The following is a 14703-nucleotide window of genomic DNA, read 5'->3' as shown; positions in this document are numbered from 1 at the left end:
TGAACATCGAATAGCTCTTCTCGCATTTGTTGTCTGCGGCGGGCTTATTTTTGAGTTGTTGAGGGTTGTTCCCGAACTTTGGACTGCGACAGTCTCCATCTTCAATCGATTGCTGGCATAGGACGCCTCGACCTCTCATGAACCGGTTCTCTGGAAGAACATACTATCGCAAATGGGAATGGCTCCTTTACATCGCTGCAACCTCTTATATCGCAGGGACAGCAAAATCTATGCTGCGGCGCAAACAATCTAGACGCGGTGTCGATAATGCCCAAATACGATGAACGGACTAGGCGAATTGCCCGAACCGTCAAAGCTGAATGGCATACAATAGAAAGACCCGGAAGTTCTGTGTATATTTATCTTCAAATAAAATTGATTGATCCAGCACATGTCGAACGTTATTCTTCCAGCGCCTTGTCTCTTGCCTTTGCCTTTCTCTGTGCCGAAGACGACTTCTGGCCCCTTCCTTTAGCGCCGTCTGCATCCCGTAAGGCATCAGCTCCTCGAGTGCTACCATGACTGCGTTTCTTTGGCCTTCTTCGTTTCTTCACAAGTGTCCCGTCAGAGGGGGCGCCTTCCAGGTGCACGCGCTCAGACGCTCGTTGCATTTTCAACCGAGCCTTTTCAATTTCTTTCATTGCCGTGTTCATTTCCACATCTTCTTCAACTTTCCGTGGTACCCGAGCATCGAGGGAAAGCTCATTCTCTCCCAAAGTGAAATTTTTAAGACCACTGGAATCCACTTGCAGTAAAGCCCTTTTCGTTTTAACGGGTTCGTCGGGGGAACCAAAGCCAGAGGGTTCTTCCAGCCCAATAACCTCGTCCGAAATGACTTCATATCTCTTTGGTTGCGCGAATTTGCTCTGGATATTATATGGCGCCGTGGATGTGGAGCCCTCAATGCCGCCTAATTTGAGGTCAACTATTGGAATAGAGTCGATATCCAGGCCTTCGCTGTACATGGTGCTCGGTTTTTGCTCAATAGTCTCCAACGGGTTACCTTGCTCATCTGCATCAATGTAGAACGGGTCGTCTCTGTTTCGTTGCCTCCATTCTACCCTTTGCCGCATAGCTACAGTTGTTCCCTCAGTTGGAGCATCCGGGCTCTGATATGAGACGCTTGATGGTGCATTCATCGTACCGAATTCGCCTGGCTGCTTATTCGGTATCTGTATTTCCCGGACGTGGTAAAACTCATTAGTTGGTGCAGATGTGCCATCTTGGGTATCCTCGAACAATTTGCGAACGTTGCTATTGAACGGTACGTCCAGGAAGAGTTGGGTCGGCAGAGGAACTTTCTTTTGAGCGTTTGGTGCTACTGGGTTAAGCTCGAGCCCATAGAATAGACTGGGAATAACCGAAGATAACAAGTATGGCACCTGAGCCTGCTGAGCACCTGTTTGCATCACATCAGCAGCTAACCGCATGATCTCTAAAAATTCAATAGCCCTCTCCTGCACATCAAGATCAGGATGCGCTGCTAGAAGTTCAAGAAACTCGATGATCCGCGCCAGATGAAGGGAGACTTCACTTCTCTGTGCTGCATTCCATGCATCCTGACAATCATGGGCGATACGAGCTAGAACCTTCGGAGCCGCTTGCACGAAAAGAGAAAGAGACCTTCCGGCTAGCGAAAGAGTCGATACGTCAATCAATGACTGTAGCGTCTGGCCTGGGGACGAAAGGTATTCAGCGTATTCTCCGACAATCCAAGCGAGAGGTCCAAGGATAGCGTTGTCTGTATTAGACAAGTTCGCAAATTCCGATTGCCGATTATCAATGAGTAACAAGAATTCGGCAGCTCTGGTGGCTTCCGTTCGGACATTCTTGACACGAACGGCGATATTCCGCATCTCTAATCCAATTCTGCTTGCAGCATCACCCCTAGAGCCATTTTCAACTCCTCGATACACAGTATGCCCTTCAACGCTCGCGGGAATATGTTTCACCAGTCGGATCAATACACTGACATACCATTCAAAGTCCCTTAACTTGGAGTAGTTGTCGTTTGAGCAAATGTCCAAAACCCTATGCAGAACCTCAAATCGATAATCATCTGGGATAAGAGGGGGCGCTTTGTATTTTCGCGGTTCTTTTTGTTCGGCGTGATCCCCCAGCTCTGTGGCGTTTTCGGCATCCGGATCATCTTCCCCAGTTGCAGTAGTCTGCTGAGGGTCCTGGAGCTGCCCAATAAGTCGTTCAACGACGATTTGTAGTGTGTCATTCGTCACCATTCGTGCCGCAAGATCAAGTGCCTGTAGACGGATTGAGACATCTGCATCCTCCAAGCAATTCATGATGACATCCTGGTGCATTGAGACGAGGTGAGGATAGGAGACCGCAATCCGGCTAAATGCAAGCAAAGCTACATATTTAACTGGAGACGTGTTAATAATGCACATAAATTGGGGAAAACAGAACCTACGGTTGGGATCGAAATCCGTCACCACCATGCCTCGAAGTTTCGTGACGCAGATATCTGCAATCTCATGCGTCTCCTCGAGCGCTCCTTCACCCTCCAGAATGCCGCCTTGGATTATCCCGTTGATGCATTCATAGAGCAACGACATAGCTGTGGTTGTCTGAATTATGTTCATAAGTGGTCGAATAAGCTTTCGTACCAATCGTGGTTCTAAGGGGGTCAATGTTGCAAACTAATGAGATTAGCACAAGATTAATCGCGACACAAGACAACCCACTAGTTTTATTATTTTTATAGCCATCCAGTTGTTGCCTCCTTCCACTAGTAATTCGAAAAATCTTGGAGCAAGTGGGAGAAAGTCATGAGGTCTCCGCCATCCAAGCTCACATATGACATTAAGCACAGCGGTTGTGACACTACTGTCTTCCGTATCATCCATCAGGCAGTCCTTCAATTTGGGCCATGCCAGCCTTAACGCCTCAGGGTAAACCAAAGCAAGCCGGTACAAGCATACCACTGCTTTTTTTTGAATTGAGGCGTTCGAGTGAGAAATTCTGGATAAAACGTCGGGTAGCAATGACATGGCGAGTGACGGAGTTATAATATTGGGAAGCGTGATCAATGGAAGAGATATTATCTGTAGGTTCGGGCATACCATATCCTGCGAGCATTTCGTTAGGTGATACGGCTGGTGTAGAGGACGTCTTTCCTGACCTTTTTGAGTAAATTGGTAGCAAGCATTAGAACTTCTGTTTCTGGTCTAAAGCTCTGCAATGCTGCAAGATACCCAGCTCTTTTTTGGAGAAATTTGGAGGATGACATGACCTCTAGAACATGAAAGGAAGCCCAAGACATATCGTACCCGAACATTTCCAGATACGCTAGCTTCAGAAGAGCTGTAGCCTTTTTATCTGGGTATCCTTAGTTAAGGTAAGACCAGCGATATGGTGCGTGGGGATATCGTACCCATTTCTTGTGAGCGAATCTCAACTCTACATTCGCGAAGGCTGCTCTGTATATAGTCCTCCTCGGCGCCTTTGTGGTTTCTAAGACCTTTTATCAGGTCGTACAACGACTTTTCGAACCTGCTATCTTTAGAAAAGATGCGTATCATGAAAAGACAAACAGGGCATTTCTGACATCTTTGCTCGAATTTCTCTCGTGGCTGAACTCTCTTAAGACCTCTCAATTGGGCCAGACTCCGCTGGCTATATCATTGGGCTCGACTCCCTGGGGTAATGTTCTTCAGTCAGCCTCTTTGGTTGGCCTCGAGGTCCACGAACACTTACTCTGGAATTAGAGGGACAGATATTTTGGAGCGGTAAGTAGTGTGAATATTAACCTTGGTGAGGTCGGAGTTTCTGCGGAGCATCATAGTGGAGTACGTACGTGACTGTACGTCAGTCTCCGGAGGACACTCGGACACTCGCCCTCGTGGATCGATGCAGTGTTAGAAGTCACGGGAACAGGAGTAGAGTTAGGATCGCGGACGGGAGCACAAGTTTACCTGGCCTAACTCTTCGGAACACCCGAATGAACCTATCTCTATTTTCCTACTTCCGCTTTCTTTTGTACTCTATCAAGACGGCAAGCTGCATTTAGCGCGAATATCTCAATGGCTATCTTTCCAAGGGCTAATTTCAACCACGGTTCTAGTCTAAAGACAGCTCTCCACCGTTCACAACAAGCGCCTCTCATCTTAGGTCGACAACCTTCTGGCGGCCTTTTCAACCGACCATCAATACTAGGCCAGGAGACTTCGGTTGAATTCGAGTCTCTGGAGAAGCTCTTTTTCTCTTGCATACAATCCGCCGATGACAAGGGCGCTTCATCATGCCTACAGCGCCTAACATATCGGTTTGGATCGTCGAACGAAAGGATAATGGCATTGGAAAGTCTTTATGACGAGGCAACCGCGAAGGACCAGCCAGGCTTAGAGAGATGTCTCAAACATTGCGACGACATTCTTTCGCAAGACCCCGTCAACTTGGTTCGTGTACATGTGCCTCCTAAGTATCAAGTGCTTATTTTGTTGGCAGCCAATAATGAAGCGTCGCATTGCACTCCTCCAATCATTGTGTCGACCAGCAGATGCTATTTCTGCGTTAGTACGCCTCCTTGAGGCGACCCCAACAGATGCGGAGGCTTGGTGCGAGCTTGCAGAAATATACCAGTCTCAAGGCATGAGTCCACAAGCGATCTTCAGTCTGGAGGAGGCGCTACTTATTGTGCCGCATGCTTGGAATGTGTGTTATCTCAGTAGGGCGTCCGTGAAATGTTGTTGACTTTCGATGCAGGTTCATGCTCGCTTGGGTGAGATTCTTTACGTCTACGCCAGCTCATTGGAAAATGAAGCCATGCATCTACATTTGCAGTCATGTATTCGCCACTTTTGCAGAAGTGTTGAGCTCTGCGATGATTACTTGAGAGGCTTCTACGGCTTGGGCATGGTAAGTGGCTACGCTTCGAGCGTCTCCCAGCTAGTTTCGCGTGATAGACCATACTAATGCGGCTGTTAGGCCACTTCACGCTTATTGGTGAACAATGCGCCAGTAGGAACATCGGAGGATACGTCTTCAGAAAAGGCGGTCCTACGAGGACTCCACTCTTTAGCAACGGGAAAGCTTAGAGAACTTATCCAAAGGCAGTACTCCCGGGAGCCACATCTTCGCCAGTACGAGGAAAATGAGCTTGCGGCTGCAGAGAATTTGCTTGACGACTCTCCAATATAACAGCTATTTTTTCATCGTGGCTGGCTATATGTCCTGCCTTCTCCGAAAGTTTAGCGGCGCTATTTTCTTATATCCGTCATCTGCGTAATTCGAGTACATGGGTTTGTGATGGATTATTGATGCACTCACACCAGATTGAGTTTGCTAAGATTCAGTAGTATGTTTGCCATCATGCAAATATAGTAGCGCGGAGATCACTATCTAACAACTTCCAAACGCCAACGATTGCTGCCTGGGAGTGCATAAAAGAGATAGATTGTTTTACACGTATATATTTCTTCTTTCTCCAGAGAGCAGCTACTACAGGTTGGCACGTTGGGTACAGTTTTTAGGGCTAGCTAGGGCGCCTAGTTCCCCAACCAGCCTCGACATCTCTCCAAGATCAAGTCTGTAGGGTATATCTATCAATTAGCGGCAAATGTAGCTTAGGTTACCCAAACGAAGATGTCACAGCACATAGGTAGATTATGACAGCATATTAGTGTGAACCGAACCAATCCGAAAAGCTCTCACAAAAACGTCGAGCTAAAGATTGCTGTTAAGTGTCTGCACGTGTCTGTAAGTATCCCACTAGATAGGTGCTTCTGCAGGACATCTGTCTGATGTACCGTAAAGGCCCACCGCGGCGGCATCGGCAACTTGGTTCTCAATACATAGTGCTCGCCAGCCTAGACTTGTCCCTCCCAAAATCGACCTCAACATGGGAATCCCGCGACTGAGACGGCACTTGCTTCCGTTCAATCGAACTGTCCTGCTTCAGGGCGGCACAGATCCCGAATATGAGACTCTCGATTGTATAGAGTCGGTTGTGATCGACGGGCCTAGCCTGGTTTACAATGTCTATTCGCGCTTACTGTCATGGTTCTCTGTCAATGACATCAATCTTATTGATGCCTTACCGACCTGTGATGAAGTAAGTCGCGGGGTTGTGATATATTTGATGCAGTTAAGAATGCTTGGTGTCAAAATGTATAAGCCCATAAGAACCGCGATCTCCTGGATTGTAGCTAACTTTCTTCAGTGAGGAAATTTATTTCGACGGCGCTTTGCCTGTTCCCAAGCGTGAAACTCGAATCGCGCGACTCGAAAGCCAGAGAAAGAGTCTAGAAGTTTTCTGCGCACAAACCAAAAATGGCTTCGAAGTGTCCAGGCCTTGCAGGTCTGAGCGAAGCATCGAACCCGAAAACGTGTTGCGCAGCCGACCAACACCCGCTCGTTATGATCACGTTCCTGCCAACCCCTTCATGGTCTCGGCAGTATTTGAGGACCTGAAGGAACGCTGGAATTGGAGGAATATCAGCAACATTATCAGCGTCGCTTCGATTTTGCACCCGTCTGAGCATGAGAACTTCCCCTGGGCAGATATTACGACAATGGTACCAGGCGAAGCTGATGCCTACTGTGCCCACACGGCAAGGCTTATGAATTCTTGCATACTCACAAATGACTCGGACTTGCTTCTATTTGACATTGGAGCCCACGGTTCGGTAATCTTCTTGGATTCGGTAGAATTGACCAGGTCGGACCCGGCCCAGCCATTGCGGGCCCAAATCAAAGCCGCGTCGCTGTGCCCTTTCCTGGCTGCTCGGCGACTTGGCATACCAAATTTGCTATCATTTGCATACGAACTGGAGGCTCATCCAACAAGTGGCATGGTGGAGTTGCTTCAACGATCGAAGAATACAGCTACAATGACCGATCTATCTCACTACCACCGATTTATCAATTGTTACCAGATTGAGCATTGTCATGTACAGGTGGATAAAACGAATCCAGCGCCTAAAGTCTTGGATAGCAGGATCTCGGAATTATTCTGGCAGTATGAACTGCAAGGTAAATATGCGACTGGGGACGAACCACATGTTTATCTTCCGATTTTAAACGAAGATCATACGAAGCAATGCGCATGGGTTAAGGGTCGCGGATATCGGAGTATTGCTTATTCAATCTTGAATCTCTCTCGTCCTCCTAATCAAAGACATCGCTATGTACATGAATATGTCCGACGCGGTCAGCGGATTGCAAAGGATACAATTGAACTCCAAGGCGAAACCTGGATTTCTGCTGAAATAATGTCTATTGAAGTCCATATGGATACGTTACAAGCAAGTCTGCGGAAAATCAATGACCCTCGGGACTTCTGGAGGATACTAGCTCTTTGTGAGTGTTATGGTGCAGGTGTTGAATTCACCCCAGGTGATCTTCAAAAACTCAAACAGTTCCTCGAACTTGGTTACTTGGGTAAACAGCTTAGATGGGCGGATATACACCTCACAGCACAGATTCAGGCTGTTCTTTATTCTCTGCGCGTCTTAAAGCAACTTCTCAATCCCAGTCATCTGACGGCGACTCAATTAAGGACCACTCTGAGGAGCCTCCCGCCATTGCACCAGATGATGAGACCTGCTCGTCAAAATGCGGGATCCAGAATTACGACCGCACGGCTATCAGACGCGTTTGCGTGTTTAGCGCAAAAAAAGAACCAGTTGCGCGACTCAACAAGCACTAATAGGGCCCTTGACAAATCTCGAAACCTCTCGCATGCTGGAACACATGTGAGCGACACCGCACCGTCACATAGTTCCAACATGTATGAATTGCTGCAAGGATGAATCAACCAAGATAGATATGTTCGGTGATATATAAGCCAGAGAACTCCTTCGGCGAGGGGAAATCACTATAAACAGCCACTTCTAGCGAGACGACCTTAAGAAACCAACAACGCCTCGACAGTAGCCAACCAGACTCGCCAGACGTTGAGACTCAGCCTGCTGTATCCGACACCAGGTTTGAAGAGAGTCTCTCAGTTTATTATCAGCGTCTTCGTTCAGCTCGGCACATTTCGCGACAACGTCGGCGTGTATTCTTAGGAAGACAGCCATCCAGGCATTGGCAAGCTCAAAGTCCCGCCTAGAAGCAAGACGGTCAGACAGCGCCAGGACGAACGCCGATAATTCAGATTGATCTCCCTTTGTTTGTGGATCCAGAGACCTGATCTCAACTTCCAGTTTCGCTGGAGTCAAGGACTTCAACTCAGAAAAGAATGGATCGAAGTCGCCAGTGAGACAACCTGCTTGCAATAGCGAAGTCAATCTAGAACCTGCGGGCGTGGACCTGGTAAGCTGTACTCTAGCAATGCGTGAAAGTGCTGCCGAAGCACTGTTCTCTAACGACTTCGAATTGTCATTGTCGCCGAATGCACCGTTGGCCGATGGTGCAGGAAGGAAAAATGGGGCCTTCTCTGGGCCTTTTCGTGGCTCCTTGGGCATGTTTCGCTCCTAAGGATTGTTAGAGCACGAATGAAGTATTAGAAAGAAAATTGTTGCTATACCTTAATCAAGTCCATATGAACCAAAGTTTGCCATTTATTCTTGGGGACGACACTCAATGTCAGCATCTCGCGATTGAGTTGTTCCGTGTGTAGAACAGGCCCGTCTCCATCGCGGACTTCAAGGTTGTGCCTGAAAGCAGCTTCAATGATACCCACTCCCCCTTCGCCGGAGGAGGTGGGAAGACCGGCATCCAATAACTGGTCCATATTTAGATTGCGTGTGGATACTGGCATGAACAAGCTTCTGTTCGACCACAGACCGATACCTGTGCCGTCGGCATGAGCTGTGGCCAGAAAATCTCCGGTGGGTGAGATTGACAGCGAAGTGCATGTACTGGCCACACGGAACAGATCAATAAGATGACCAGTCGGCAAGTCCCAAACTCGGATAATGGAGTCCATGGAGGTAGCTATCACCCAGCGTCCGTCGTGGGAGAAGATGAAGTCATTGATTTGCCCTCCGCATCCCCACAACTCACGGACAACTTTTTTGGTCTCCATGTCAACTACACGTATTGAAAGGTCATCGCAGCTGAGTGCAACAAGCTCGCTTGTGCTACTGTATCGCACCGCTGTGACCGCGGCCATTGGATACCAATCAAGCTCGTAAGCGAGCGAACCGGATTGAAAATCCCAAAACTGTTGCCGCGCATGTGCAAATTAGTAACGAAAAGAAACAAAGTGTATTTGAGATTCGCACCTTGACTTTGCCATCCAATCCACAACTGACAATTGTCCGGTTCACAGTATCGATTGCCAGGCCAGTGACTGCTTTCGTATGCTTCGTAGAAATATCCGACTTTAAAAACCTGCTGTTAACGCCCAGTTTATTGGTCGCCTGGTGAGATGGGAAACTCTGACGGTGTTGGCCCGACTGCATGTTGAACAGTCCAATACTGCCACCAGCTGATCCAACTACTGCGAATGTACCGCATTGTGATACAGCAACACACTGTCAAAAAGTTACAGGTCAGGGCGAGATTCAGATCATGTTGAGATTGACTCTTACCTTGACCTCGGTGCCGTCATCCGTCTCAAATGTCCAGCGTCCAGCCTTCTTCCTGCCCCAGAACCAGGTCCTGGCATATTTATCTCCACGATGGCCGGTCACTATACTCTCCCAACCAGTTTTGTTGGATGACGTCGTATCAGTAGCTCTGGGATTCGACCAAATCGGAGTTGAAGCAGCAACACCCATTCCACCATCACGGTTGAGTGAACATGCAATACAGGTAATCTCTGGGGATCTAAGACTAGTCTGATGTGCTAAGGAGCCTCCCTCCGCCGCGGGGCGAAGAACGCCCCTCTTTTTAGCTCTCTGGTCGACGGAGCCCTGAGATAGCTCGGTGCTTTGACTGTCCTTTCGTAAACTGAAACCCCAGAGGCTCCTATCTTTGCTTGCACTCAACAACCATTTCGCGGTGGATTCAGAACCGTCGGAAGGCGATGGTAGGAACAAAATGGAAGTGACGGTGTCAGAGTGGCCCCGCCTCGAATGCAGGGGTCTGGGAATTGGGGAAAACGGAGACTCGTCGATAATCCAGGTTCGGAGCGAGTTGTCGTTTCCGGTAGATACAAGCACCGGTTGTCCATCAAGAAACTCCACGTGGTTTATGCCTGAACCGGCGTCGTTTCTATAAGCCGTATGAGCTTCGCGGAGAACTCCCACGACACGGCCACCACGGGTCAAATCCCAGAGCGTTATATCGCCGCTTGCTAGAGAGGTACTAGCCATGGCCCCAGACAGTCGACCGTCTTCCCCGGCACCGAGACCATCGGTCCGAAATGTGAGACAGGTTACGGCTGGCGCTTGTGGTTCGGTTGGGCGGAAGGAAAATATCGTCTGACCGGTTTCAACGCTCTGTATGGAAATTGCCCCGTTCTTGTAGGCGATTGCAAGAACTGATAGCGCAGGGGTCGGTCGAAGCACGGTGACTGGGCCGGGGTTGGGGAAAGGTGGAAGAACACTGTGAACAAGTTTCCCAGTTTTCACGTTGCAGATGTCAACAATCCCATCTGATTTTCCAATAAAGACTTTGTTGAGGTAGGTTGGCATATTGCAAATTTTGGTTGCGTACACTTCGTATGGGGTATCCGCGGAGCCTCCGGGTGTGAGGCATGTATAGTGCTCGTATGACCCATTTTTCCAGACATGAACTGTCTTCCCACTGCTTCCCACAATCCACGAGCCAAAAACAACCAATTGTTCTATGGGTGAGGAGAGCTCGGCGGGTGTCTCGAGCGACGCGATTTTCTTACCGCGCTTGAACACCCAAATACCATGGGTTCCAGGACCCGAGCTCCCCCAAGCTGCATACAACCTGTCTTGCCATGCAAATGTCGCAGTAATATCCCGCGGGGTCTGGGGACGGCTTATGAACACCAACTTCAATCCCTGGCGTAAGTCATATGTGTGCAGACAGCGGCCAACGGACGTTGTGACTTGAAAAGTAGACTTTCCCAGGCGAGCACATGTAGACGGAACAGGCGTTGGTGAAACCAGTCCAAGTGTCTAGTCGAATGTTAATCAGAGGTATCTAAGAGGATACATTGGCAAATGAAAGCAACTTACCCGAAATGGTGAGAAGATCCTAGACCCAGATATTTGAGGTGCGGATTGCGCGATGTTGTTAGATGTTAATTTCTGTCTTTTCGCGAGAGGCAATGTGAAGCCATCATTGCTGTTGTCAGTAGATGGCATTTTGTCTTCAACGCTGATTAGCGCTTGTTGGTTGCAGACTCTTTCTTGGCTATGAAGTTTTTCGAATCTGATTATTGGATGACTAAGCGCCACGTGCGGAATTACCTCCTACATCACAAGGTATACTGACAACCCGGGTGCGGTTTTATTTCCACACCAACTGGTAGGGTTCCACATTACTAACCATCCTGCAGAGGGCAGGTGAATCTTACCTGTCTAGGTAGACGGTTTGACCCCTAGTGGGACCTGCCCCCTACCAGGTCACCGCGCCCCGAATTTGTAGACATGTTCATATATATATATAAATTAATATACTAATGTTAGGTGGTTTTGAATGATTCTTGCATTAGTGTTGAAGTCATATCTAAGGCGAGCTCAGCGAACAGAAACCAGCTGGGCTCGACGCGCTAAAAGCTGGCATCGACGTACTAGTCTGCCTCAGGCAGAACCGCGGGTGGAAGCTGGCCCGTGCCCCAAATTCCACGTGGATTTTACGTTAGTATCTATCTTACCGCTTTATCGCTTTCAATACTTTACCATCCAATTACACATAGAAATTTTAACAACAGAAGCAGACGTAGATAGTAGTGAAAATGCCCTTTAGATAATATAAGGTGGTTATAAAGCACTTTAGAAGTGTTTATAAAGTGATTAGATAGACAACTCTAATAGTACCATGGAGGGGGCTCGACAGGTTTGTCGATAGGGTACAGATAGAGTATTGTAGATATGTATCTGAACTACAGAGATTACTAGTTAACAACTGCTTTATAAGTACTTGGAAAGAATAAAGTTATTCTTTATTTTCTAGCTCCAATTCACGTAGCTCTTGCTCTCTCTTCCTATTCTTAATCTACTTTACAAGTACTTCAGTGTTATGGGTTCCTCGTACGAGGCACCTCTTCAGTTGTTATTACTCGGTCATCATGTGACCTCGTACGAAGACCCACCCTCGCTTACCTCCTACCTTTTCCACACATGACTATCTATCTTTTCCTCCTTCAACGAACCCTTCATGTACATACGGCGCGGTATAGTTTAGCACAAACATATTGCCCCCTTACATTCAGCTCTTAAATTCTAGATTTTTAACTTTTCCTCTAACCTCTGAAGCTTAGTACTTTGAGATTACTCGTGAGAATTAGTAGCAGCAACTCTTTGAAGACTAACTTGGGAGGTACTAGTATAATATTTAGTAAGTAATTTATAAGTAGTTTTCAAGCACTTAAATATAAATCTTACCTTGATCTTGCGCGGGAGCTTCCACGCTAGCTTTAACTACCCCTTCGACTGCCTCTTTAACTTAGTATTCTTTGTAATAGCCTTCTATTACTAGAAAATAGAAAGAATATTTGGTCTTTATCCTGAATATTTAATTCAGAAGAGTTAGATTCTTCCTCTTGCTGAGCTAGCTCTATAGGATACCTTAGGTAAGTACTTGCAAAGTGCTTGTTAAGTATTTTACAAATAATTAAGACAGGATATACCAGATCGAGCCATATGGTTAAGATAACTTGTTTCGAGAGTTCGGGTTATATACTGATATCGTAGACCATAGGAGCTATATACTCGATTTTGCTGGGTATCTTATATATCTAGTTTCCACGACCTATATATTTAGTAAGCAGTTGGCAAGCGTTTTCCAAGTACTTCATAAGTAGTTAGTACTTACTCTAGAATTACTTGCAGGAGCGTTAAGTACTTTCCACGGTAATTAGACTTATTATATATTTGCTTGACTATATTTATACTCTTCCGCACTAGATTAAAGATATAATATAGAATAAGAGAATAATACTTATTAAGGCCTGCTATAATAAGTTTACTTTTTTTATATCAAGCCCAGTTCTGAACTGCCGGGTCTTTATACTCTAAAGATAATTAATTAGCAAGTACTTAAAGAGCACTTACTAGCCAGTTAGGAGGTACTTGCAAATTAAATAATTATACTATTTTTGGTAATCTTCCTCAGATTCGCAATCTAGAAGCGCTGCTATTTGTACCCCAAGATATTAATTTAGAGAATTTTTGCGAATAGTTTCATGAATTCCTCGAAGAAAATGCACCTGATATAGAATAAGAATATTTTTTAAAAGCCAGAGCTGTGAATAATATTCCAGGTTAATCTCTATTAAAAACTAAGATAGCCCTATTACTAAGTAGTTAATGATTGCTTGGTAAGTACTTAAGAAGTAGTTAGGAAGTACCTTTGATCTATTTATTATCTATATCTATTCCAATGGCATGAAGTCCGGTACCATGTATAGCATGAAAGATAAGCTTTTTACTAGTTAACTTGTGTATAATATCATAAACCTTCTTAAATAAGATATAATAGCCTTCCGTGGTATCCTCAGTCATAAAGACATGGCAAAAGGTAATAACTATTTTCAAGTAATTAGTAAGTATCTAACAAGTAGCTCTAAAGTAGTTTGTGTACTTTTTTTCTAATTACTTATGTATATAGCAAATACCAACTCCTTCAGCTCTTTGGATTGAACACGCTTATATAATATATTAATTTTAATTAAAGGTAAAGTATAAAGGAGTTCAGCTTGGTCTTTAAGAATATATATAAATAATAAAAATCTAATTATTATTCTAATAAATCTCCTGCATATACTCCTAAGCAATATATAATAAGTTACTAAATAGTTAGTAACTAGTTACAAAGTACTTACCTGAGGATTTATATTCTTTCCTAATTTAAAAATAATACTATTAATATCCTGACCTGCTAGATAGTATAAAAGGTGCTGTTTCCTAATAATAGCCCTAATCAGGTCTAGGTTTGAGAGACTCTCATAAATCTACTAAATTATATAATAATTATATTTAATATAAAATAACTACAGTACTGGACTCTTCAGGAAAGCACCTATATAGTTATTAATAATTACTTAATAATTGCTTGGAAACTGCTTTGGAAGTACTTACCAAGTATTAAGCTTGGGCTTCGAGCCTGATCAATTAGTCACAGAATTCTATTCATGATTTTGGCCGGGGTCTTCCGAGGAGGTGGAGGAGCATGTATATGAATACTATAAGATATAAAGATAAAATAAGGATTATGCTCAAGATCTGTAGGAATTAACCAGTAGAAGGTAACCTTGTAATTAGCATGTACTAATTTCCCAGGTCCTTGTGGGTGATTATAAACTTAGCAAGCAGTTAGTAAACAGTTATAAAGCACCTTGTAAGTGCTTACCACAGAAAAGTAACTTTAATTTAACTAATTTAATAGCACCGCATTCCTCTGTATCAAGGATAATCTTACTTTCGAACAGGCGTTCAAGAAACTAAAGATAAACAGAGCTGTTTTTAGGAACTTGATAAGTATAATAACTAGTAGGATCAGATAGTATATTTCTATACTTAATATAAGAGTCAAAGCCACCTAATAGATTCTATACTCAGTTAGCAAGCAGTTAATAAGTAGTCTATAAGTAGTTAACTTGCCGGAATACAGGACTGAGCTAGTTGTAGCTGGCAAGAATCTTGAAATTTATAACAA

At 45.3% G+C, this 14703-nt stretch overlaps 4 protein-coding genes across 4 annotated transcripts; 2 read left to right on the top strand and 2 right to left on the bottom strand.

Annotated features, from left to right (window-relative positions):
* Positions 1-44: 44 nt before the first annotated feature.
* Positions 45-3800, bottom strand: BDV17DRAFT_278805 (putative AP-3 complex subunit delta; the record flags this gene model as incomplete). The annotated part of the gene is made up of 7 exons (XM_073759598.1): positions 45-76; positions 518-2380; positions 2429-2657; positions 2703-3086; positions 3140-3336; positions 3392-3500; positions 3768-3800. The coding sequence occupies 7 exons, from the start codon at positions 3798-3800 to the stop codon at positions 45-47; spliced, it is 2847 nt and encodes a 948-aa protein (XP_073620427.1).
* Positions 3801-3915: 115 nt separating this feature from the next.
* BDV17DRAFT_61126 (uncharacterized protein) lies at positions 3916-5507 on the top strand. The gene is made up of 4 exons (XM_073764851.1): positions 3916-4415; positions 4465-4671; positions 4723-4875; positions 4945-5507. The coding sequence occupies exons 1-4, from the start codon at positions 4041-4043 to the stop codon at positions 5155-5157; spliced, it is 948 nt and encodes a 315-aa protein (XP_073620426.1). The 5' UTR covers positions 3916-4040; the 3' UTR covers positions 5158-5507.
* Positions 5508-8471, top strand: BDV17DRAFT_61127 (XPG domain containing-domain-containing protein). Its single transcript, XM_073764852.1, has 2 exons — positions 5508-6126; positions 6179-8471. The coding sequence occupies exons 1-2, from the start codon at positions 5858-5860 to the stop codon at positions 7767-7769; spliced, it is 1860 nt and encodes a 619-aa protein (XP_073620425.1). The 5' UTR covers positions 5508-5857; the 3' UTR covers positions 7770-8471.
* On the bottom strand, positions 7810-11212 carry BDV17DRAFT_61150 (rRNA-processing protein UTP21). Its single transcript, XM_073764853.1, has 5 exons — positions 11061-11212; positions 9498-11000; positions 9189-9440; positions 8489-9127; positions 7810-8435 (listed from the first exon to the last, which is right to left on the bottom strand). Exons 1-5 carry the CDS (start codon positions 11187-11189, stop codon positions 7851-7853), a joined length of 3108 nt encoding a protein of 1035 aa, XP_073620424.1. The 5' UTR covers positions 11190-11212; the 3' UTR covers positions 7810-7850.
* Between the last annotated feature and the right edge of the window lie 3491 nt (positions 11213-14703).

Source organism: Aspergillus undulatus (genome assembly GCF_047715775.1).
Source record: "Aspergillus undulatus strain CBS 261.88 unplaced genomic scaffold BDV17scaffold_2, whole genome shotgun sequence".
NCBI lineage: Eukaryota > Fungi > Ascomycota > Eurotiomycetes > Eurotiales > Aspergillaceae > Aspergillus > Aspergillus undulatus.
Note: the sequence above shows the minus strand (reverse complement) of the source record. Positions and strands in the feature narration are given on the sequence as shown.

What these genes read in the sequence shown, in the direction of transcription:
- BDV17DRAFT_61127 (XM_073764852.1), top strand. Translation starts at nt 5,858, where the DNA reads ATGGGAATCCCGCGACTGAGACGGCACTTGCTTCCGTTCAATCGAACT. An exon ending in AGAATGCTTGGTGTCAAAAT is followed by an intron (nt 6,127 to 6,178) that starts GTATAAGCCCAT and finishes AACTTTCTTCAG; the next exon opens with TGAGGAAATTTATTTCGACG.
- BDV17DRAFT_61126 (XM_073764851.1), top strand. Translation starts at nt 4,041, where the DNA reads ATGGCTATCTTTCCAAGGGCTAATTTCAACCACGGTTCTAGTCTAAAG. An exon ending in TTGTGCCGCATGCTTGGAAT is followed by an intron (nt 4,672 to 4,722) that starts GTGTGTTATCTC and finishes CTTTCGATGCAG; the next exon opens with GTTCATGCTCGCTTGGGTGA. An exon ending in GCTTCTACGGCTTGGGCATG is followed by an intron (nt 4,876 to 4,944) that starts GTAAGTGGCTAC and finishes TGCGGCTGTTAG; the next exon opens with GCCACTTCACGCTTATTGGT.
- BDV17DRAFT_61150 (XM_073764853.1), bottom strand. Translation starts at nt 11,189, where the DNA reads ATGCCATCTACTGACAACAGCAATGATGGCTTCACATTGCCTCTCGCG. An exon ending in ATGACGGCACCGAGGTCAAG is followed by an intron (nt 9,441 to 9,497) that starts GTAAGAGTCAAT and finishes ACTTTTTGACAG; the next exon opens with TGTGTTGCTGTATCACAATG. An exon ending in TTCATATGGACTTGATTAAG is followed by an intron (nt 8,436 to 8,488) that starts GTATAGCAACAA and finishes AACAATCCTTAG; the next exon opens with GAGCGAAACATGCCCAAGGA.